The sequence below is a fragment of the Terrapene carolina genome, unplaced genomic scaffold (assembly GCF_002925995.2).
Source record: "Terrapene carolina triunguis isolate 2854851 unplaced genomic scaffold, T_m_triunguis-2.0 Scaffold96, whole genome shotgun sequence".
Taxonomy (NCBI): Eukaryota; Metazoa; Chordata; order Testudines; family Emydidae; genus Terrapene; species Terrapene triunguis.
This window is the reverse complement of record NW_020664447.1, coordinates 17,609,262-17,632,204: the sequence shown is the minus strand read 5'-3', so window position 1 is coordinate 17,632,204 and position 22,943 is coordinate 17,609,262. Positions and strand designations below refer to the sequence as shown.

Genomic DNA, 22,943 nt, shown 5'->3' with positions numbered 1-22,943 from the left:
TTTTTTTTTATTTTGCTTTTTTCTGCCTCTGACTATCTTGCACCTTGCACTCGGATACATGATTCAGACAACACTATAATGCTTAATTGCTGCTTGGGAAATTTAGGGGAAAACTTCCTTTTGTGTCTGTCCTTCCCTCTGCCTTGCCAGACACACATTTAAAAAAAAATCCTAGTCAGCATTTTATAGTATAGGCAAATCCTAGTTCCCCAAATCTTTTCGATTTCCCTGTTCCGTGTTTTAAGTAGCTCTGCATACCTTTTAGGTGGGAAAAAACACTTAATTGACAAATTATGTAAGACTGGTGCAATGTACATTTACCCCCACTCTAAGGCCTATTAGTTAGGGCATGTCTACACAGCTCATGGCTTTGAGCCTTCCAGCCCAGGTCAACAGAGTCGGGCTTGCAAGGCTAACGCTAGTGCTCTAAAAATAGCTGTGTAGATAGCACTTTGAAGTTCCGGCTCAGGCTGGAGCTTGGGCTCTGAAACCTGGGGACACAGATGGGCTTTTGGTGCCACAGTTGTGCAAAGAGTCCTCCATGTAAATGAAAATCAGGCCCAGAGTATTTTTTGTTGTTGTCAATAGTGTACAAGCCTTTTGTGATAGACAAAGCAGATCAGTGACAGGAAAGCATAAGGAGAACGAACGTGTGCACTTTTTGAAAGCAGATGTTATTTTATTACCCCTGCTTTATTCTGAGCTGGCAGTCAAGAACCAAGTGCCACTTTATGGGTTTTTGAGGTGGTAATATCTGAACATCATAAATTGCTCCTAACAATGTTAATTGTCATCACTGTCCACTAGTATGAGGAGATATCATTGTGGAAACAGATGAAGTGTGGCCTAGTTGGGAAGCTAGGATTGGGTCCCTAAATATTACTGCTAGTTCTCATAGTGACACCCTGTGGGACCTTGGGGCAGATGGTTTAACCTTTCTGTGCCTTATGTTCCCATCTGTGAAATGGGGATGATGATATCTGCCTCAAAGGTATATCTTGTGGCTTAATTTATCAATATTTGTAAGTTCTCTAAGATTCTCAGATGGAAGGGGCCCTGTTCTAAGTGCAAAGTATGACTGGTCCAAATCCTGATTCTTCACTTTTGTACTCCTTTAGTGGCACTTATTATTTTATTTATTTGTGTTACAGCACCTAGGAGCCCCAGTCATGGACCAGGACCCCATTGTGCTAGGCACTTTACAAACACTGAACAAAAAGGCTGTCCCTGTCCCAAAGAGCTTACAATCAAAGTTTAAGACAAGAGAAAACAGAGGGATGCAAAGAGACAATATTGTATAAGGAAACAATGAGACAATATTGTTTAAATAGACAAGTCAGACACAGGGTGTGGGAAGGTATAGAACACACAAGGCGAGTGAACAGTGGGTGGCGGCAAACGGCATGTTAGTTCCACAATTTTTGTTTATTTGGGGAGCACGGTTACTTAGGAGGCGATCAGCTAAATGGAAAGAGAAGGGAAGCGGTGAGTGGGACAGGGTAAGGGGGAACAGAGGGTAAAGAAGGGCATTGTGGGGTGAAGTTGAAGTGAAGATCCTGGTGAGGGAAATGGAGGGTTGGTGCAAACAGCCAATCAGCCCAGGCAGAGAAAATCAGAGAATATTCTATAGTCTTGACTGGAATGTCCAGAGGCCCCTGCTTTGGCTCCTTCTGCTACTACTGGCTGGACTTTCAGGCTGGCTGCTCTTGGCAGTTTTTCCGCAAGGCTACGTGCTGAGGGCAGAGTGGGAGGTCTCCCCTGCACAGTTCTGTGTCCAGAGGTATTTTAGAGTGAGGGGTATCCCTGGTTGGGCCCCATTTTCACTACTCCCCATAGTGCAACAGTCCCTGCTTTGGCTGCTTTTGCTCCAACCAGCTGGAGTCTCTGGCTGGCACTTCATAGAGGGAGCACTCCCTGGAACCTCCCAGACTAGCCAAAATGCATTGCAATCTTGGGGTGTGCACTAACAAAAGTCCCCTAGGGGACTGTTCTAACAGATATAAATTAGAGCAGTCCTGAGGCTTCTCTAAATTGTATCTGGAGTCAAATCAGTCCCTGGCTACCTCCACGGTCATAGGGTGAGACCAGGAGGTAGCAGAATGGGGCTCAGGTGCACCTTAGGATCTGATTATGTAGGAAATGTAAATGAGAGAATGGTGTATATAGTGTTGGCGAAGAAAAGACAATAAGGAACAAGAAAAGGAAACGGCAAGGAACAGCTTTCTCTGTTTTGGGCTTGACTAGATTTGGTTGTGGTGACATTGAACCAGTGTTCATATAGTGGGCCCCTAAATAAAAGGGCCTACTTCTTTAGGATTAGCTCTCCTCTAAGACCATGATTCCAGTCCCATACTTTTTCTGCGGCAGATTCTATTGGAAATCTCTCAGATGTTACAATGATGAAAACCACATAAGAACCTAGATAGAATGAAGATAAGCTCATTTTAATGCACTGGGAGTGGCTATTTAGTTAATTTCCCCGTTTTCTATCTGTACTGATTTATTTCCTTTCCCTGGGCTCTTGGATTTAACATTTGTTAGTAATGACTCTCCCCTTGTTGCCTGTAGCTCCCACTACTCCAGTCTCACCAGGTCACGCTGCAGTGTAACTCTGTCTCTCCTGTGTATTTGCTGCCCCACCAATTTTGGTGTCCTCTGTAAATTTGATCATGGCTGAGTTCACACCACAGGAACAGCTGACAAAGAAATGGTCACATGAGGTGCGGAGAGAGGCTTGTATTTTTGTTTTTGGGTTTAGAGTAATTGGTTAAAAACATCTCTGAAAATCCTAAAATAATCCGAGACTAAACTGGAATTAACTGGAAGCATCACTGCTCAAGAGTGCTGGTCTCCACAGTTGGAGAATCATTGCCTTGAACAACTGGATAATCTGCATTGTTAATTCCCTCTATCTATTTGAAAGAAAATCAATAACTATGTGAAATGTGTCATGTGAAACAGTAGAATGTATCAGAGAATAATGGTTAAGAGTGTTTCTCTTCCATCCTATTTTACTTGCAGGGCTCCTCTGTCCATCGATTTGATGTTTAATTTCATTGTTGTCCATTAAGGGGATGAGAGGTTTGCAGTCTCTCAGATGGCTGGAATCCAGCATTTTAGATAGATATTTCTTCTTAGTTTCCCAATTAATTGGATTGGTACGTGGAAGGAAATCTGAACTGCAACCCCCCCCCTTAAATGAAATAAGTCACGGCTCTTCTTTTTATTCCCTCTCTCCTCTTCTCTGAGTGTCTGTCTCTTCATTACAAACTGTTTTAGATTTTACATATTTCTACTGTTGAGTATTTTAGGCCAAAAAGTTAGTTTTTTTTTTTTTTTTTTTTTTTGGTAAAGATGGGGAAGAAAATATTACAAAACAAGCAAAACTGCATTACACGTATTTGTCAATTGACGAGTGCAAAGAGTTTTCTGTTTGGATGTAGTCATTCTCTGGAAGCATTTATATCCCAAATGATGCACCATTGGGCTGCTACATGAGAACCAGAGAGTGAAATTGACTACAAACCAGAGTGAAACTGCCAATGCTGTGCAACATGCAAAAAGTAGACAAATGGCATGAATGGCCAAGAATAAATGAGCTGTTTAAAATGTTTTCATTTTTAATAACCTCTGGAGTTTTTAACTAATCAGGCATCTTTCTCCTTTTTATCCCTCAGAAAAGTTTCTCTAAGCCTATATATTTCAGTGGCTTTAAATGCTTCCCTATTTTCTCTCTCCAGTTCTTCCTATTTTTAGCTTTCAAGAGTTGGGCAGGTGTATTACCTTTCCTCCACACCACTAGTGTGTGTTTCAGTCTTTAGTCTTCTTTCAGTATGGGTCCCCGCCTTTCTTCTGTTCATCCTCTGTGATCTCATCTTCCTTCCAAATGCAGTATCATGGAAATCTCCTTTTGGCAGTGGAGAGCAAGGCCCATCAAGACTGATTTTCTTCCCTGTTTTGGAGAGGCTTGCTAGAGAGTGAAGCAAAGCACTCCTTCCTCCCCACACCAGTGATGTAAGCATGCAGTGTCCGGTGCAGCAATCCCAGCTCCCTTGGATGTACCACCAGCAAACAGCTACTGTCTCTTCCTCCTCTCCCATTTCCATTCTTGTCTCTTCCCAATAATTCTGTTTTCTCTCCTCTTTCCTCTTCTTTGAGTCTCCTTTCCTCCCTCTTTCCTACTGTTTAGCTTATGCCCAGTCCCCTCCCAAAGCCCCAGAGCATACCTACAGCATTGGAGGGCTGTGCATTTATGCTTCCTTCAAGGCCACGAGAATTGTGCAGTCCTCATTAGTTCCACTCTCCTCTTGTTCGTTTCTTCCCACATCCTTCCCTGGCAATTTTATGATAGGCCTAGGATTAAACAGGCATAGAGGTCAGTCTCCCCTCTTGTCCCTAGAGGCTGTCCCTTGTAGACCAGCTTGGGGAAGTTGCTCTGGTGCTGGGCGTGACTCAGTTGCCAGACTGCTAGTCTGGTACCTTTTACAGGGACTTAAACTCACTTTAAAAATTAACTGGTTCTCTAGTTCCTCCCGCAAGTGTGAAGCAACTATTGATGGAAGTTTGAGCCAAATAAAAATGTTGTTTTGTTAGCAAGAAAGTGCTATCCTGTGACTGTTCTGTTGTGACATATGTCCCAGGGTTCTGCTTGACTGTGCCAAGTTTTGAGAGACCTACTCTATCTGGTGACTTTAATTTCCTTGTAAAGCTGAAACATTACAGCCTTAAAAATAAAAGTCAATACATTGAATAAGCACAAATTTTGGAGGAGAGATTTAAAAATAAGCATTTTAAAATGAGATTTGTGGCAAGTAGATACTACTCTGCTAATTAGCTGGTGCATTCTTCCTATAGTACCTCTTCTTTGGCATTAGTAATGTGAATAGAGCCCATCATTTCTAGGTTGCCCGTTCAAATCCAGCCCAGAGATGAAGCACATTGGTAGAGCAGTGGAGGGATGCTTGTACTGTGGATAAAAAAGGGAACTTTGATCTTCAAGGCTATCTAATGGTGTTTTTAACATGCACAATCTTCATATAAGTGATATTATTTAATATTTTATGCCCTATCTCACTCTTTTATTAAAAATAATAAACTACAAGATCTAACACCCATACTATGTAACTTGTTTTACATTTGTAACCTAATGTAGTGATTAGTTCATTTTCAAATGCATGAACTGTTTTTAAGCCTTAGAGCAGAAGGGGGGAAATGGTGGTGATAGCAGGGATAACACAGTCTAAAACATGGAACTGACTCTTCATCTTTCAAATACAGCTACTTTGAACTGGAGAGCAGCGGCCTGAGGGACGAGATTAGATATCATTACAGATTTAATGGAAAGGCAAGAACAGAGGTGTTCCCGTACCGGATGGCAGATGGACAGTGGCATAAGATTGCACTGTCACTTAGCGCATCCCACCTTCTGCTTCATGTTGATTGCAACAGGTAAGACATTGTGTTCTGTAAATTTTTTTTTTTTTTTTTTTTAAGAGAAATACAAGCCATCTCTTTCCTCCCTCCCCCTCCTCTCCCCTGGGAACCAAACTGCAATTGGAGAAAAGAAAAAAGCTGTTCTATATTCTAAAGTGACCAAACGCAATAGAGTAAGAAAGAAAACAAAGCATAAAAATGAAACGGTACATTGTGATTATGAACACATGTAGGAAAGGTCGATTGCTGATTGGGGAGTCTTAAATATACCTCAGTGTACTGTAGGTACTGGCTGATGTTATTTTCAGCTGTGATTACATTTAAGTGTGATACACGGTTGTGCAGTCTGTTCTGTTTGTGGAGTGCTTCACTCAGCATGCCTGGAAACTTGAAGAATATATGAAGATGTTGTTTGAGCTTCTAATTTTGTTTCACTTAATCAAGTGTCCTTTTTTAAAAACAAAACAAAAGCCTAAATGCCTTTTCTAAAGGGGAAACTTCTAAAAGGGGCTGCTCTTCTTAAAAGTTCAGTATTGGTACCATTTATTTTCTGGCTGCCAGTTCGCTACCTCCCTTTAAAAAGCTGTAAGGATTGCGTATTGCCACCATTAGTGTGCAAGCCCCCCCTCCCCCCAACCCTCCACCGCCCCACCCAACAAAAACACAAGCAGGAACAAAAAGCTACCAGCCGAGAAACTGCTTGCATTTGGGACTTGATTTTATGATATACTGAGCACTCATCTCTCATTGAGGTTAGTGGCAGTCAAGGACACTCAACGCAACACAGGATTGGGCATTTGAAGACAGTTCTGTGTGTGGAAAAGATAATAGATTCAGTCCTGCTTGCACTGAAATGAACACCAAAACACCCCTTGACTTCAACAGAAGCTGGATCACCCCCCCCCCCCATGAGTTTTATTGTTGCGGCGCTTACATGATCTAGGGAGCATAGGTGATGGATCTAGGGGTGCTGGGGATGCTGGCTTTCCATTACACACAGGGTTTACAGTTTGGTTCAATGACTGTTAGCATCCCCACTCTACAAATTGTTCCAGTGTCCCTGCAAGGGAGAAGTTATTGCCCTCTACATTCTGCATTTCATTTTAGAAAGGGAACTAGGATGTGATTATGGCCCTATTCCCTCAACAGTAGGATGCAGATCTGCTCCAGCACAGAGAGGAGAGCAGGCCATTATGTGAAAGTAGTGCAGCCTACACCCCCTGTGCTTGGGAAGGGATTCTTCTTCCTGGAGCATCCCCTGGGGTGGTGCAGCTCAGCTCTGCTCCCAGCATGCAGCCATAACTAACTACCTCTATTTGGTTCTATACTTTTGCAATAACTTCCAAGGCAATGGGAATATCTTTAAAGCATGGCTTGAGGGTAGACTGTGGTAGAGGTATAAATGGAGAGGGGAAAAAAAAGAGAGACGATTTTAAGTTCCTGGCTCAACTGTAGCATCTCAATTCAGTTAATTAGAGTTTTCTCCAAGTGTTGGCATGAACAGTTTGCTTTATATCTTAACCTCCTACACCTTTGCATTCGAAGAGGGAATCAACTTTTTTTTTAATTGCACCGATATGTCCTGCTGAGACTTCAGTAAATTTCATAAGAAGGTGAAAGTGATCTGTTGTGCGTAAAAACAGAGAATGCCAGCAAAGGATACTGTTGAGAACTGCCAAAAAATCTGAGCCCTCCTAATCTTCAGTGGGAGGAAAAACTACAGCTGAAAGTACACACAGAATCCTGTATTAGGTAGGGTAGATTTTTATATATAAATTTCAATGCTTTAGGATGGCTTAGTGACTTTGAGCTAATTCCTGAATGCCTAATAAGAAGCAGTTCCCCTACGGACTTAATCGAACAAATTAAATCACAGGAGAAGAGAATGCTATTTTAGTCAATAGATGAATACTTTCAGCTCCCTTAGGATGCGATGCTCTCCCTGCTCCAATCTTTCAGTTCAGCCTAAATAAATACTGGGGCTGTGTATCTAATTAAATAACTACTAGCCAAGAGAACCCAAAATACCACTCTGACTAGTGTAGGGCCTGATTTTCACTGGGGCCTCAGCGCCGCCCCCACTTACATGTGTGCAGTTTTATGTGTGTGCACACCTCCATATATCCTTTTGGGGTACTAATATCATTGCATACGCTGGAAAACATTGAACATCTGTGAGGGGGCAGATGGTGGAATTGGAATGTGCAAAAGTGTCACTTCCAAATGTTAGAAACTATCATGTGCACGAGTTAGAGCATTAAAAGAGTATGTGAAAAGGGGTGTGCGTGTATGTATGAATGTATGTGCAGTCAGGATCAGAAAATCAGCTCTCTAATTGGTGACAAGGTTTGGCTTGATACCCAAGGGTGGTTCCTTCCTATAAAAGTTAGAGAGAGGACCAGGAGGTAAAGGAGCCTGAAAGCCTTTAAATCTTGAACAAATCCTCCAATCCATTTCTATACCTCCCACAGCCCTTTCATACACGTCCTGCTGACTCATCACATTGACACCTGGTGCTTGATTAATCATTGACCTTAGTCTTTCAAATTCAGTGTAAAATTATCCTTTTTGTATCTGGATATATGAAAGGAAGATACTTGACAATTAGTGAAAGCCTTTGCTACCTTTTACTTTGCATTAATGGAAGAATGTAGTGAGGTGAATATATCAAAGGCTGTAAGTTGGCCCAAATTTGTGTCATTTTAACATCTGCTCTTCCCTTGTCTTGATTGCTCTTTTCAATGCTCTTGGAAGACTCTCGGAGTAAGAACTATTACAGAGTCTGATATTGGAGTTCCGAGGTGCTCACACAGATAGAAAGATTTGGACCTGGGTTTTGAAGTCTGATGAAGTCAATCGGAACTGTTCCATTAACTGCAGTGGCCTTTGCTTTGGGCCTTTGAATAGCAGTGGGAGGGAACAAATGTTTACACATAGCCAGTGATGTGTTACAAATATTAAGGGTTAATGGGAAATAGATATACCTGCTGACATGCCTTTAATACGCAACTGAAGTTTGTAAGGTACTTTGAAGATGAGCAACCTATAGTTTTGATGGATATTCTTGGTTATTTCCTTAATTTTTTTAAGAGAAATAGAAATAGAAACCAAGCAGACTAAGAAGTGGGGTTCATCTGAAAAAAAAATGTTGTCTGCTCCTTTTATGTTTCTCCTGCTGGAGTAAAGCATCAGGGAATAAAAAGTGCATGAGCAATGAGAACTTTTAAATTGGAAACACAAACAAACAAGAAAACCAAACCAACAACATCCAAGTACAGGAATTAAAATGCCCTTTTTTATTTTTTTTTTTTAAGTAAGGTCGGCTGTACACTGGCTGTCATTTGAGATATATTCTAATCTAACACATTCCTTTGTTTCTTACCACTTTAATTAAAAATATAGTAAATAGTAAGGTGGGAAATCTGTTTAAAAGAGTGGATCTATTGCCTTACCTGCTGTACCAAGCTTTTTACTGGAGGAACAGAGGAACATTTAAATATGTGGTCCATGACCCAGTTCTGTTGCATTGTTTTCTTCATTCCTTGATCTTGTCCTTTAAGATTCTGCCCAGCGGAGTGGCAGGAGCTATCAGAGAGGAGGTTAATCCGGTAGAGTGTTGTGTAGTGTGCTGTAGGCATACCCAGTATCTGGCCTAAAGTATTTATTGGAAATTATTTTTTCTACTTTGCCCATTGAAAGCCCCTTGAGTGTGTCATGAAGGAGCTAAACCTTTTAGAGTAAACAATATCCCCAGATAACATGTCAGTTGCTGTCATGTCTATAAAATTATAGTTATTGTAGCCAAGGTACAATAGGATATTCAAGATGCGTTCAGTGTGACTCCATTGCCTAGAGAAGGATTATTTTTAACCCACTGTACATAAGCAATGCTAGATAATTATTCAGTAAAGGAAGGCTGGTCTTATGGTTAAGGCAGAAGGCTCTGAGACTGTACATCTTAGTTCTGGCTGTGGTTCTGCCAGAGACTTCCTGTGTGAACCTGGGCAAGTCTATTGACTTCAGTGTTTCTTAGTTTGCCTGTCTTTAAAATAGTGATATAATAGTACTTCCGGGTTTCATGGATGGGATGGGGAAGGCATTAGTATCTGTGAAGTACTCAGACACTGTATTATGGTGATCAGCACCAGAAGGAAGCCATGAAATAAATAAATAAATAAATGTGTAGCTGTAGCCTTACCCAGCTGACATTGACAGCTCCGTTTGCTCTCTTGTAAGGAGGTAGCTGCATAAGGTCATCAAGGGGAACTCCATGAACATGCTCATGGAGCTCCACTAGCTTACAAGGGGCACTGGGATGGAGCAGAGATACCTTTCACATCTCGCTGCATGTTGGAGCACAGCAGAATCCTGAGGCAGCTGTTTTTTAGGGCATGATCTTATTGCAATTGAAGTTGGTTGGAATTTTGCCATCAATTTCAATTGGAGGAGGAACAGCCTTGAAGTGTTTTTTTTTTTTTTTTTAATGTCCTAAATAATGATTTGGCTCAGTGACTGCTGAGTTGTAGAGGTCTACAGAGTTCCAGAACTTGGTAGCAGCAGAGTCTAACTTCTGTTCAATACAGACCGTAGCAATGTATTTTTAGACGTTGAGACTTGCAGTGCTTTTTCATGAAACTGAAAATGTTGATAGACAGGTTCATGACTTCAGTAGGACAGGAATAATATTGTGTTATGCTTTACTATGACATCTTGTATTCATCTTCTTTGTATGCTACCGGTGTGCTGGAGAGAGGATGCGTAATGGTAGAGGAAATAAGTTTAAATCAAGACTGACAAGGCTCAAATGAGTTATTCAGTCATTTCCTTAAGTGGGGAAGGAGATATATTACGCCATTCTCAAATATTATGAATTCACTTTTTACATTATTCCAATATATATTTAGATGTTAGTTATTGCACAGTGATAAACCCACACAATAGAGGTGGTTTCTTAGAGCATGGCTATGGTGAAATTGTGTTTGTGGGGATTTTTCAGAGGGAATCTTTTGTCGTTGCTTGTTTCCACTTTTTTGTTTTGTTTTGTGTGGAGGACTAATGGCATTGTGGAGACAGGAAGGAGATCGGGGGACTGTGAGAATCACAAATGCGTACGGTTTTTCCTTTTCAGATTGTAAAAATAATTATTGTATGCCATTCAGGCAGGTAAATTTAGTTCCCAAAAATAAAGGGACTGTCCTCTGTGGAGTGGTTAGCCAGCCCATGGAATTCAGTGGCGTAAGTGGTCGTGTAGTTGAATACTGGAGCTATATTTACAAAAGGGGCATTGGGCCAGAGCTGAAACAACAGTTCTGAATACCTCCTTAAATGTCTGTTGAAAGTCTAAATCTAGATCTGAGTCCCTATTTAACAAATATTCCCCAATCTTTCTGAATGATCTGAAACCCGCAAAGGTTGGGGATGTGGCGGGGTTGATTCTCTTTTGATGCTGATGTAAATCAGGAGTAACACTACCGGAGTCTAGCTAACCACCCCCAGATTTTCAAAAGCGACTAGTGATTTTGAATGCCTCCCTTTTTCAGTGCCTGATTTGAGATACTTTAAAAGGGGCCTAATTTTCAGAAGGTGGATATTCCACTGTCTGGAAATTAGTCTACTTTAAGGTGCTCCAAGCTGGATACCCAGAAATGAAGGCATCCTAAGTAATGTTTAGAAATCTTGGCGAGCATGTAACTAGGTATTTAATTGGCTCGCATCACTGCAGTATCTGAGCACCTAACAAACATGGATGTATAGAAGTGTTGTTATCCCTATTTTACAGTTAGGGAATTGAGGCACACAGAGATCAAGTAAAAAGTCTTTGGCAGGATAGGCTGTTGAACTCAGGCATTGGAATTACAACTGGTAAAACTAGCGTAGTTGAGATCATTATGAAGTCTGGGGAAATCCAGATCCAAATTCTATAATTTGAGCTCAACCTTAATTTGTGAATATGCCAGTTGAGGAAATAAGGGTAATCTAATCTCATGCTTCAGGGAATAAACTGATTGCTGCAGGATTCAAGCAAGGTTTTTTTATTTTTTATTTTCCCTTTTCTCCACGGGCACATTGCTCAATTGGATAGTTGCATTAAGCTATTATTATTTTTTCTGATGCATCAAGTATTGGCCACTACTGTAGGCAAGATTCTGGACTTTATGGACCATGGTCTGGTTTGGTATTCCCAATCAAATGTTCTTTTGTACTAGTTGGGGAGGAAAGAGAAGTGGTTTGATTCTGAGCATGAAAGCAAAAGAAAATGATGTTTCTATTTTTATGAATGGCTTTCATATCTGAGACCATTTGTGGAGGGAGGAATCAGAGGAAAAACTGTGGTGTTATTAATTAATTTGTTTTGCAATGTTTACAGTGTGCCTTCAGCATATAAATGATAAAAGAATTTAAAAACACATATAACGAATCAAGTTAACACAATGTAGAAAAATGCCACTTTGTCAAGCCAAGTCACTCAACCTAAAGGCTGAATGAATAGATGTGTCTTGCAACATCCCTGGGGTGAAATCCTGGCTCCAATGAAGTCAATGGAAAAACTCCCATAGACAGGTTTTCACCTCTGAAGTCTGTCAGATCCAGAGAGAAATAAGTTCCCGAACTGAGGGCCCTTCCTTGGAAGTGTTCTGCTCCCAATCTGTATATTATCTATCTTTCTCAACACCCACATATCCCAGTTACTGTGAGATCCTGGGTGATCTGAATTCCAAGGTTATTGCATCAATAAATTGTTGTTCTTAACCACTGAGGACAGGACAAAAGTAATTGGTTTAAATTGCAGCAAGGGAGATTTAGTTTAGACATTAGGAAACACTTCCTAACTACAAGGGTAGGTAAGCTATGGAACAAATTACTGAGGGAGGTTGTTGAATTTCTGCCACTGGACGTTGTTAATAACAGGTTAGACAAACGCCTGTCAGGTGTGGTTTAGATAGTACTTAGTCCTGCCTCAGTGCAGGGGACTGGACTAGATGACCTATCAAGGTCTTTTCCACTCTTGCATTTCTATGATTTTATGAAATGAAAGATGTTATGTAAGTTATTCAGAGTCTAAACCATGTGTTTTACAGACTAAAACCAATACTTTAAATTTAGAACCAATGTAACATTTATTGCATACACTTGTAATCACGGCCAATTAGTCATTATGGAAAGTGCACAGGGAGTGCATCATTGCAGGAAATTAAAAAGGTGGATGAAAATATCATGGGAAAGCTGAGATGAGGATTATATCGCCTCACCACAAGTGAGTTCATAAAAACTAGCTAAGAATGTAAGCAATGCCTATGGAACGAGAGAAAGGAAATGGTTTATGGAAGAGACCAGGTTTGTCTCTGGAGAGACTGCCATGCCATTGCACAGTATCTTAAAAAAAATGGATGAGAAGAATGTTTGATAGGAACATGGGAGCAAATACATAATGCTTCAAAGCCAATCTTGTGGCTCCTCATCTTGTACTTACCTTCCCTTTGTGAGAAATTGACTCTGGAATATCGATGAGATTATTTTGATTATGGGCAAATTATTTAGTGATGACATTATTCTCTTGATAAGATTCTCCTGTGACAAGATATTCTGTAAGGCGATTAGCTACTCGGCAGATGATTCTGGAAAGCAAAACTGAGATATTTAGCAGGGACTCTGACAGTGACTGGCCCATGGTTTTCTTTTATTTTACATTTATTTTCCATAACCGCCTAGCTCAGTTTTGGAAGCTGGTTATTCTCTCACTTTCACCAGTTCTTGTTCTCTTCCTCCTCCTCCTCCTCCTCCCCCATTGTTTTTACCCATATTGTATTTACCCATTGACTTTCTGGTTTACACAGGAGCAAGTAGGAGGAGAATCAGGCCCAGTATTTTCTAACTCATGCTTGTGGTGAGCAAACACTTAAGGCTTTGAAGATATGTCTTCAGGTACACAGAATGGAGCTGTAGTGAGGCAGACAGCTCCTGTGTGCCACAGCCACATTGTGGGGGGATTTACTGCTTTGCAGATGTTGCATACGTATCTTGAGGAAGGTGTTTCAGGTTTGCCAAGGTTCACTTTTCGGTGCTTTGTTGCAAAACAGAAATAATGTCCTTAGATTTTCTGTGTCATGGTGATAAAATATCCATATAACAATGTTTTGACATATTTTTGTTCTAAACTAGTGGTATTTTTGGTGCACCAGCAGTACCATGTCCCAGTCACAAGGGATCAGCGAGCATGAATCATCACTATCAAGTCATAGGATGGGATTATGTCTTTTTTTGTTTTGTTTTGTTTCATAGACACTTGTGTAGTTTTTATTTATTGCCCATCCCAATCCCCTTCTGCCTAAAGATTTCTCTTTTTGCTTTATTTTTTGGATTTTCTTCTTTCTTCCCCCTTTGGAGGACCCATCATATTCATTTCCTCCTTCACTTTCCAGGATTTCCTTTTCTAGTCATTCATTCTTAGATTTTATGATGATTGGCATCTGAGACGTATTCTAGAGATTCAACTTCTAGGCGGTTACTGAGATGGTTTCTGGGAAAGGATTACTCTGGGGGGTATTGGTATGGTAATAACTGGGAAAGAGCACAATATTGATAGTTCTCCTGCTAGTAAAATGTAGCAGAGGCATTTAGGTGCTATTGTTTGGCACCTGATCCCAAAGCCCATTGAGGTTAAGGGGAATTTTAGGCATTCCAGTGGGCTATGGCTCAGGTCTTTAATATACAAGCTGTTCTTTTTCCTTTGGAGATATGAGTTCTAGATCAGCTTTAGGTCACAAATAAAACAGGGTTTGGTGGTTGTCTCCTACTCCCTGGTGGATATTTGCATGCATCATAAAAACCACTGCTACATGTTACTACATTCAGACTGTTAGCAGTGTCCGCTTATGAGAGGTCAAAGACTGCAATAGCAGAAGTGTTGCTGGTGTTGCTGAGGTGTGAACTAGGGGAAAGAAGCTTCAGCATATGGCTAACATTTTCAAATGTAGATGGTTAAAGTTAGTCATCTAAATTCATACTGACTTAAATTGGAGTTCAGCTCTTCTGAAAATCAGGGAACTTAGGCATATTTTGTCCTGTGTACTTTCCCACAATACTTTCCCACAGTGTATCTGATTCTAGTCATTCCACTGGGACCCTTTACTTTTGTGAATGCTCTACTTGTTAGTATGAAGATGGGGAAGCAGTGTGGCCTAGTAGACTCAGAAGACCAGGGTCCTATTCATTCTATTCTGGCACTGACCAGCCCAAGTCACCTTGGACAAGTCACTTAATCTCTCTGTCTCTCAGTTTCCCCATCTGTAGAATGGGGATAATGATTTTGACCTCCTTTGTAAAGCCCTTTGAGATCAATCGATGAAATGTCCTATATAAGAGGTAGGTGCTACTATTAGTATGGATATTTACCCTCCATATTGTAGTCACCGTATGCTTTAAACAGGTCCTCTCCTCTTCTGTGCATCAATAATAACCCAGTGGCTTTTCTAGGACTGTTTTACACAATCTCCTGTTGATTCTTGCTGCGCTAATGCTCCTCTCACTTCAAAGACTTACACTAATTATGCTGCCCCTAAACTAGCAAGCACAGTCAACTTTTCTTATGGATATTATGTCAGTGGTCATTTGTAGTTTAATAGTCAAAAAAGCAAGGACAAAATAGTTATCCGTAGCTTTGTTAGAGGTTGTGATGGGATGTGTACACCATGTAGGCCCTGGGGCCCATGTAGACAAGGGGTTAATGGGGCCTGAAAGGCCAGTTTACATACCTGGCCCCTCTGCCAGAGAGAGAGAGAGAGCCAGCTGTAAAAGATGATGAAGCCAAGCTGGGGAAGGGATGGGTGGTGATTATAAAGCTAGGAAGCGGTGAGGCGCATTTTTTTTTTTTTTTTTTAAAGCAGAAAGGGTCTGCAGGGGGAGAATGTGTAGTCAGTCTCTGGGGAATAGAAGAGGTCCAGGGAAGCAGCAAGGAGTCTGAGGGAGTACACCTTGGCTGGGTAGGTATGGGTCTCAGGGCTGGAACCCACAGTAGAGTGAGGGCCTAGTTTCTCCTACCAGCCACCAAGGAAGTTGGGGTGAAATCCTCTGAGGTTAGGGGTGTAAGGGCCAGGGAGCACAGAGACAGACAGAAGGCCATTTAACTATAGGGTTGTTGAACTCTAGTCCATCCCTTCTGGGGTAACAAAGTGTGACCTGGCCAGAGGGCCAGGTTGTGGGAAGGGAAAGCACCCCTGTAAAGGAGTGACGGTCAGCAGGACCACCATACAGGGAGACAGCCACTATGCCAGGCTTGGCCACAGGGAGGTGCTCCTGCAGTGAGTGAACCCATTTACAGACATTCTAAATGTCAGCTTAGTTGCTTACATTTGAAATATTTATTATTACTTAGATTTAAAAGAGAATATTTTGCAAGTGAACATTTTAAATAAAGACAGGTCAAACTGGATATGTGAGCATCTCTTTGGGGTTTGCCCTGTGCACATTTGTTTTTTGTCAAAAGAAACACTCTACTGTTCTCTTCTAAACACCCCAATTTTGTTTTGTTATGTCTCATTCTTAGGCTTTTTATAGTGAATTGAAAGTTAACTTCCTCTGTTGTTGAAAGAGGTTGTTTAAAGAAACATTTTTGGATACACTTTTTATTTTTAAATTTTGTAGTGTGGGAGATCAGCAAGGGAAAGGATAATTAAACTAATAAGTAGGGAAGCTTATCTTGATGATCGTAATACGAAAATCAGTGAAATAGTTTATCAGAAATGTACCATTATAGTTTAAATGATTAAATTTGAGCTTGAAAAGAACTTTACACTTGAGCAAGCATTTTCTAGTTTATTTAGCACAATGCTATTATATGACACCTCCCTTTTTCACCCTCCAGAGCCGAACAATAACTTTTTGATTAAACAGTTGGCTATTGTATGTTCCAAATTTAATAGCAACAGTCTTCCTACAAAACCTGAATTTTATCTAAATTGCTTTCCTCTTGTTCAGCGATTGTGAACTCCTATAGTATGACAGAGGAGACAGCATGAAAAATCAGAATTTCTCACAAGAAGATTATTTTTGTCAGAAACAGAGAGCTGAAATCTAGATGAATAGTTCAGTTAAACTTGTTACAAAACTGAAGACACGTCAAATAATGCATCCTATCTGTAAACACTATTAAAAAACAATCACATAGGCACATATTGGCACATTTTCATTGGGAAGAATATAGACAGCTAGTAGAAAGAGAAGCATGTAGAGACAACCTGGGATCCCTTTCCAAAAGGAGTTCTTAATCCTTTCAAAGGAACTGAAAACACAGACAAATGCCAGTATTGCAGTCTTACAGCTAGAGACTTATTTAATGACCTGCTTTAATCAGCACTTTCTTCATGCTGTTGGGATGCACAAAATTAACAGGCCAAACTTTCAAAGTTTGATTTTTGGGTGGCCTATGTTAGGAGCCTAGGGCATGACTTTCAGAAGTGCTGAGTACCTGAAACTCCAGCTGAATTGTGGGTGCTCAGCACCTCTGAAAATCAAACCCCAATTGGTGTCTCAGACTGGAACAAACATTGAGGCACCCAAACAAAGAGGACACTTCTGAAAACATTGGCTATGCTGTTAAAGACTATCTCGTTCAGGAATGTGACCTAAGCAATCACCAGCACATTTAAAGAATCTAAAGATATAGATGGATGCAAACAAGGTAAGCTAAAAGTATGTTTACAGGGGAACATGCCTGTAATGGGGTGGCAAACTTTAGGATCAAGCTGAGAGATGTAGGACTCTTTTTTTGATGATTCACCCTAGCGTCAGATACTAAGACCCTGCACAGAAATGTACAGCTTCATCAGACTCTCCCTGGCAGCCACACCTGGTGGGGCCAATTAGCTCCAACCCAGGAGTATAGTAGGATATGAGTGCCTCTTTGAGGAAACTAGGGATTGGGACATAAGGGTCATTCAGCTCGCAACTCTAGATGCAGCAAAACACAAGCTAAAGTTGGTTTGTTCTTATTAAAGTTAACAGTAAAGAAACCTCAGGAATCAGGTAAACCTAGTTCATATCTAAACCTAGTTCATATCAAGCATGGATGTACTGTTTTAAGAGCAATGCTGGAATATTTAATAATGCTGCTTATGTTTAATAATGTCAGGTATTTTAGATTGAAAAGAAGTTAAATGATTTGGGGGTTTTCTAATTGAAGTATTACCGTATTGGATTTACAGTATAACCCATTTATCAGAGTCCTGCTTAATCACAACTCTTGGTTAATCCATGTTTGCTTGCATCTGCTGCCATTAATATGAACAAAGCAGTGTTTCTGGTGCAACCAGGTAATTTGGAATTCCCCAAAGTGTGTGTGTGTGTGTGTTTTTTCTCCCTAGAACTTGCTGACTTTAGCTTATTATTGCCGCATGTTGTATATGAGAAATCTCCATTGCAGGAGGAAACTATCATATTTGTTAGAAAGGAAGGATACTCTCGTGGTTAGGGAAATAGCCTAGTACTTAGGAGATCTGGGTTTGAATCCCTGCTCTGCCACAGACTTCTTGTGTGAGTCACTTATGTTATGTCTACCCTGCAGTGTAAGCTCTGGGGTCAGTGGGATCCCGCAGGCTGAGTGTTTGTAAGCCTGAGCTTGAGTGTTCACACTGAATATTGACTTTAGGTTTAGAATTGCTGGACCTTGGTCTCTCACACATGCTCTGGTGTCTACACTGCATTATGCAGACCTGAGTCAAACCAGCCTTTCGCAGGTTTCCTAGCTCCATCTGCTCTAGCCCTTTGTTCGTGATTCATTGTGGGAAAACTTCATTGTCCATCTTGTGGCAATTGACAGGAAGTTGTCACATCCTGCCAAGAAATGTTTGGGTCTGTACATTTCCAGCAACTGGAGACATTGACATGTAAAAGTCACCATTTGAAGAACTTATCCTGCTTGGGCTGCACTGCAAAAGTTCATGGTGACAATGTTTTCTGCCAGTGGGGTGTCTACCTTCAAGGACAGGACAGGCCACTATTACCACCAAATAACATTGTCATAAATTGAGTACCTGCCCCCATTATTATTCTACCCCCTTTTGCCTTGGTTTATGAAACCATATCCTGATCTGGCGAAAGGAGGTTTAATTACACTCTTATTGGGTGTAAAATTGGGTGTGGATTAAATGTGCATTTGGCAGACTGAAATCCTGCTGGAACTGTTTACAGACCCGTTTGGATTCCATTGTCATCAGTGCTGTCCGCATTATTATGCCTTGCTGTACTCTTTACAATCTTTGTGAATTCAAAGGTGAGCTATTTGCCCATGGATGGACTTATGACAGTAATGCAGGGGTCGGCAACCTTCAGCACGTGGCCCATCAGGGTAGTCTGCTGGCAGGCCGTGAGACGTTTTGTTTACGTTGACCGTCCACAGGCATGGCCCCCTGCAGCTCCCACCGTTCCCGGCCTTTAGCAGGATGTACATGGGAAACTGAAATCAGGGATGCTTAGTGCGCTTGCAATGGAAGAGAGAGAATAGTATGTTTATGGATCTATTTGTGCAGCAGTTTTTACAGTAAATGAAGTATTCTTGCTGTATGCTCTGAATGGGGGTGTGTGATTGTCATGAACCGTTAATTGTGGATGAGTTGATTGCCTATGCAGTGTGGTGGGGGATGGTGGTTTGTGTGACATGAATTGTGGGGTTTTATTATGGATTGATCTGAATAGATGTATTGAGAAATTGTGTTTGGATGCAGCTTCCCAATTGTGTCTTTATTTTTATTCTTCAACATACATATTATATGATGTGATGCAGTGATGGTAATAGACTCCTTAAATAAAACAAAAGCCTTTGTGAGTATGGCAGTGTTACAAAAAACACTATTAAAACATTTTCAGGCGGGCCAGCTGCTTATACAACATCAAAACACCAGTAATAAACCAACACCCAAACCAGTAATAAAATAAAGTGCATAACACAAATGTTAATTAGTACAAAACATTGGAAACCAGTGCTAACAAGTTGCCAACATTGGTGTGTCCCTTGGACCCCTTCCCACCTTCTTCTCCTTTCTAGCATGTTTAGCATACTCTTGGTGCTGCTGCACAGGGGTGGAGGACTGCTGGGGGTACATTTACCCTGTCCAACTAGTGTTCAGTCCCGCTTGCATGGGCCACCCAACCAGGATTTTGTCTAATGCATTCCTGGTCTGCAAGACATGATGTTGTGGAGGGGACTCAGGATGTGGTGCCGGTGGAGCAGGAGTCTGAATTCTTGTGGTCATTAGCACAAGCAGCCTCTCAAACAGGTCTTTCTGCTGAGCTCTGTCTTCCTCCCTCAACCAATATTCCTACTCCAGAAACTGTGCTGCAAGTCTCTCCTCACATGCTGCAGTTCTCTCCTGGTGCTCTGCTGCCCATCTGTGCCTTTCCACTTGCCATGAATCCTTTTCCCTTTCATATTGTACCTGCTTGTTGGCTCTGTCCAGGAGGTCTACCATAAGTTCATCATGCAAATGATTCGTCTTTGACCAGTCCATAACAGTTCAAAATCCCAGGATCCTGCTGGAGTCTGGCTGGGGTGCTGAGGCGAAAGGGCCTGAAAGCAGACCTCAAACAGTTCATTTATTGTCTCAGTAATTCAAAAAAATGTTCAGAGCATCCTCAGAAAAAGGTGCCTGTGGAATCTCAAGGTCAAAAAAATGATACTTTGTAAAACTCAGGTTCAATATAGATTTAGAGGAATGCTTCCATTCCCAGAAGCTTCCTGGGCCCAACAGAGTGAATCAGAGTGAAAAGAGTAGGCGCAAAGTAAGCTGAAACATACATGTGCAATATATTTAAAAATTGTAGACCATTCTAGGCAGGGGAGGAGAGGTTGCTATGGTTTACTACCTAATGTGACTCAGTTCTTTCAGGCATTCTGCATTCTGGAGGACATAACAATCCTGGAGGTTCCTGAATGGCAGAGATATTCTATTCCAAGCTACCGGTGGCAAGCCACACATGCATGTCACAGAGGTTTTCAAGTATATGGGGACTGAGCAACACATTATGAGTGGAGTGGGCAGGTGTCCTATAGAGGAGCGCCTGGAAAATATGCCCTTCTCTGAAATGTGACTACCTTTCTGGAGTTCCTACTATGGAAAAAGTTTGCAGCTTATCAGCACCCTGGGTTGGGTTAAAATTCACAGGGGAATCAACGGGATGCTGTGCTAGTGTCCACATGGATTACTGACTCCCTACAGCTTACGATACAGCCTGCTCTGACTAAATCTATCTGTGGACTATATACAAAAACACATGATAATATGAACTCTCAAAGAACTGCATAGACAGATACCCTGGCGCACTGGACTGCATACAACCCCCTGTTGTATTTAAGACATTGATTTTTGTCATCCAGGCTCTACATTTCCCTCACCCCTGTACAGTTTGTTTACAGTTGGCTCGTAATGCTGTGGCATGGGCGAGTTCTCCAGTGTGGTGTGCTAAAAGGGAAGGCAATATATGGTTCTTATTTTGAGCACCCCAGTACATATTTGTAAGAAAATGTGAGTAGCTAGTTTAAAAGAAATAATAATAATGTTGAGTGCTCGTTCAACTATTTGTGCTTCCTGGTCTTCATTTTGAATTCTAGTTTGTAGTGGGGTGATGTCAAGTTGCTGGTGTGCATTTCTCCATTATTGGATATACACTGCTACATACATAGTTTGTAATAAAAATTGCATTGGGTCATAAACTGGAAATCCCTCCCATTTGTATATTAATAACAACAGACCTGGAGCCAAACACTTACCTACTTCTGTGTCTTCTGTTTCTGCTGTTGGTTTCAACTTCCATGAAGCTGCTTCTCTGGAAGGTCACTACACAACTCCTACAACTATGGACCCAGGATGTGCTGCAGCTGCTCTGGTGCAAAGCCTCCTTTGGGACTGGTGTGAGCACCATAGTCACTTTGCTAGCCTGATCCAGCACCTGTTAGCTCCCCGTTTATGCTATATTAGATTCAGGGATCAGAAGGTCACCATCCTGCTGACCAGGCTATTGTGAACTGCTGCGGGCTCAGGGCTTGGTGTAGTACACAGCACCTGGTCAAAGTCCTCATAAAAGAGGCAGGATGACAGAAAGTTCCCAGAGGTACAGTTTTCATCCCTGGCTTTCTGTTAGTTACTCTTGAGCCACTTGATCTGCTCTCTTCACTGGCACCAGTCCATTGAATCCCCCAGACTGTCAACTTATCCGCTATTTCTTGGTACATGTGGTCATTTCTGATACTCTTACTGAAGTTGAACATGTTGCTCACCTTGCACCACAGATTTACCAGAATCTGATTGTGGTCCTGTGACCACATAGCCGTGTGCTTGGCAAAGGACTTCTTCCTGTAGGTGGCCGAAGCTAATGCAGGTTCACTCTGGAGCTCAGCAATCCATAATTAAATGGAAGAATTAAAAGCTGAGCAGCTGTATTTGAACCAGACACTTTCTTCAGTTTTCTGCAAGTTGATTGGCTAGTCTTGGGATAGGAAGCATATGAACAGTGGCCCATGTGATTGTGAGATACTCTCTGGACATGAATCTGAGGGACCTGGGACCAAGCTCTGTCTATGCTGTAAAATGATGCACTATGGAGCCAAATTCCACTGGGACTATGGCTTAAACCCCTCTTGTTGGGTCCAAGGGCTCAGGTCCAGAGGGCTTGCTGGCCTGAGTCCGATAGGGGTGTGTGTGTGTGTGTGTGTGTGTGTGTGTAGACAGAAGGGGGACTTGGGCTTGAGTCTGAGCCTGGGCATACACTACAGTGTAGACATACCCTCTGACTCAGTTCCCCATCTGTAGAATGGTGATAAAAATACTTCTGTACCTCACAGGGCATTGGGAGGAAAAATACATTAAATATGATGAGGTAATGGAGGCTATGTAAGTACCTAATATAAATTATTGAGTGTGTTCATGTATGATGGGAAGTGTGTGTGTACTTATGGTGTTTTATGAACATTTTACAATTATTCCCCTGATAGATCTTATAATTTTAAAAGCAAAGTTTTCTGTATTATTCTATTCCTTGTGTCATGGTGGCTATTTGAGATGCTTGCTTGTAAAATATGTTATTTGATTTGCATACCTTTCTTTGGTGAGCTGGAATGTGCAGCTAATGTAGGTATATTTTTTGTATGGGTATTATATACTTTAATCATTTGACAGAAAATAGAACAATGGTGGAGTGAGAGACAGCACAAAAAGGGGAAGAGAAACAACCTAACATAGAAGGGAACTGGGAGGGAGAGACCAAGAAAAGCAGGGAAAAGGAAGAGGAGATACCCAGAGTGTGGAACAAGGGAGAGACATGCAAGGAATTTGTAAAGGTTTTTTTGGAACTAGTTGGGGGCAGCACACTGTCTCATGACCAGATCACTCCTTCTACCAGAAAATCCATGTGTGTGTGTGTGGGGCGGGGGGGGGGGGGAAGGGGGGCCGGATTTTCCTCCCCGGAAAGGAGGGTAATTAGCCCCCCCCCTCAATAACGAAAAGCTCGGAAGGTCATTTTAG

The 22,943-nt window shown here is 41.5% G+C and overlaps 1 protein-coding gene across 1 annotated transcript in view; it reads left to right on the top strand.

The window, feature by feature from the left end:
• Window positions 1-22,943, top strand: part of NELL1 (neural EGFL like 1) — a 437,981-nt gene that overhangs the window by 48,723 nt on the left and 366,315 nt on the right. Inside the window, exon 4 of the mRNA XM_026651341.1 lies at window positions 5,278-5,448. Coding sequence (XP_026507126.1) covers window positions 5,278-5,448 — 171 coding nt within the window. The remainder of the gene's footprint in view (window positions 1-5,277; window positions 5,449-22,943) is intronic.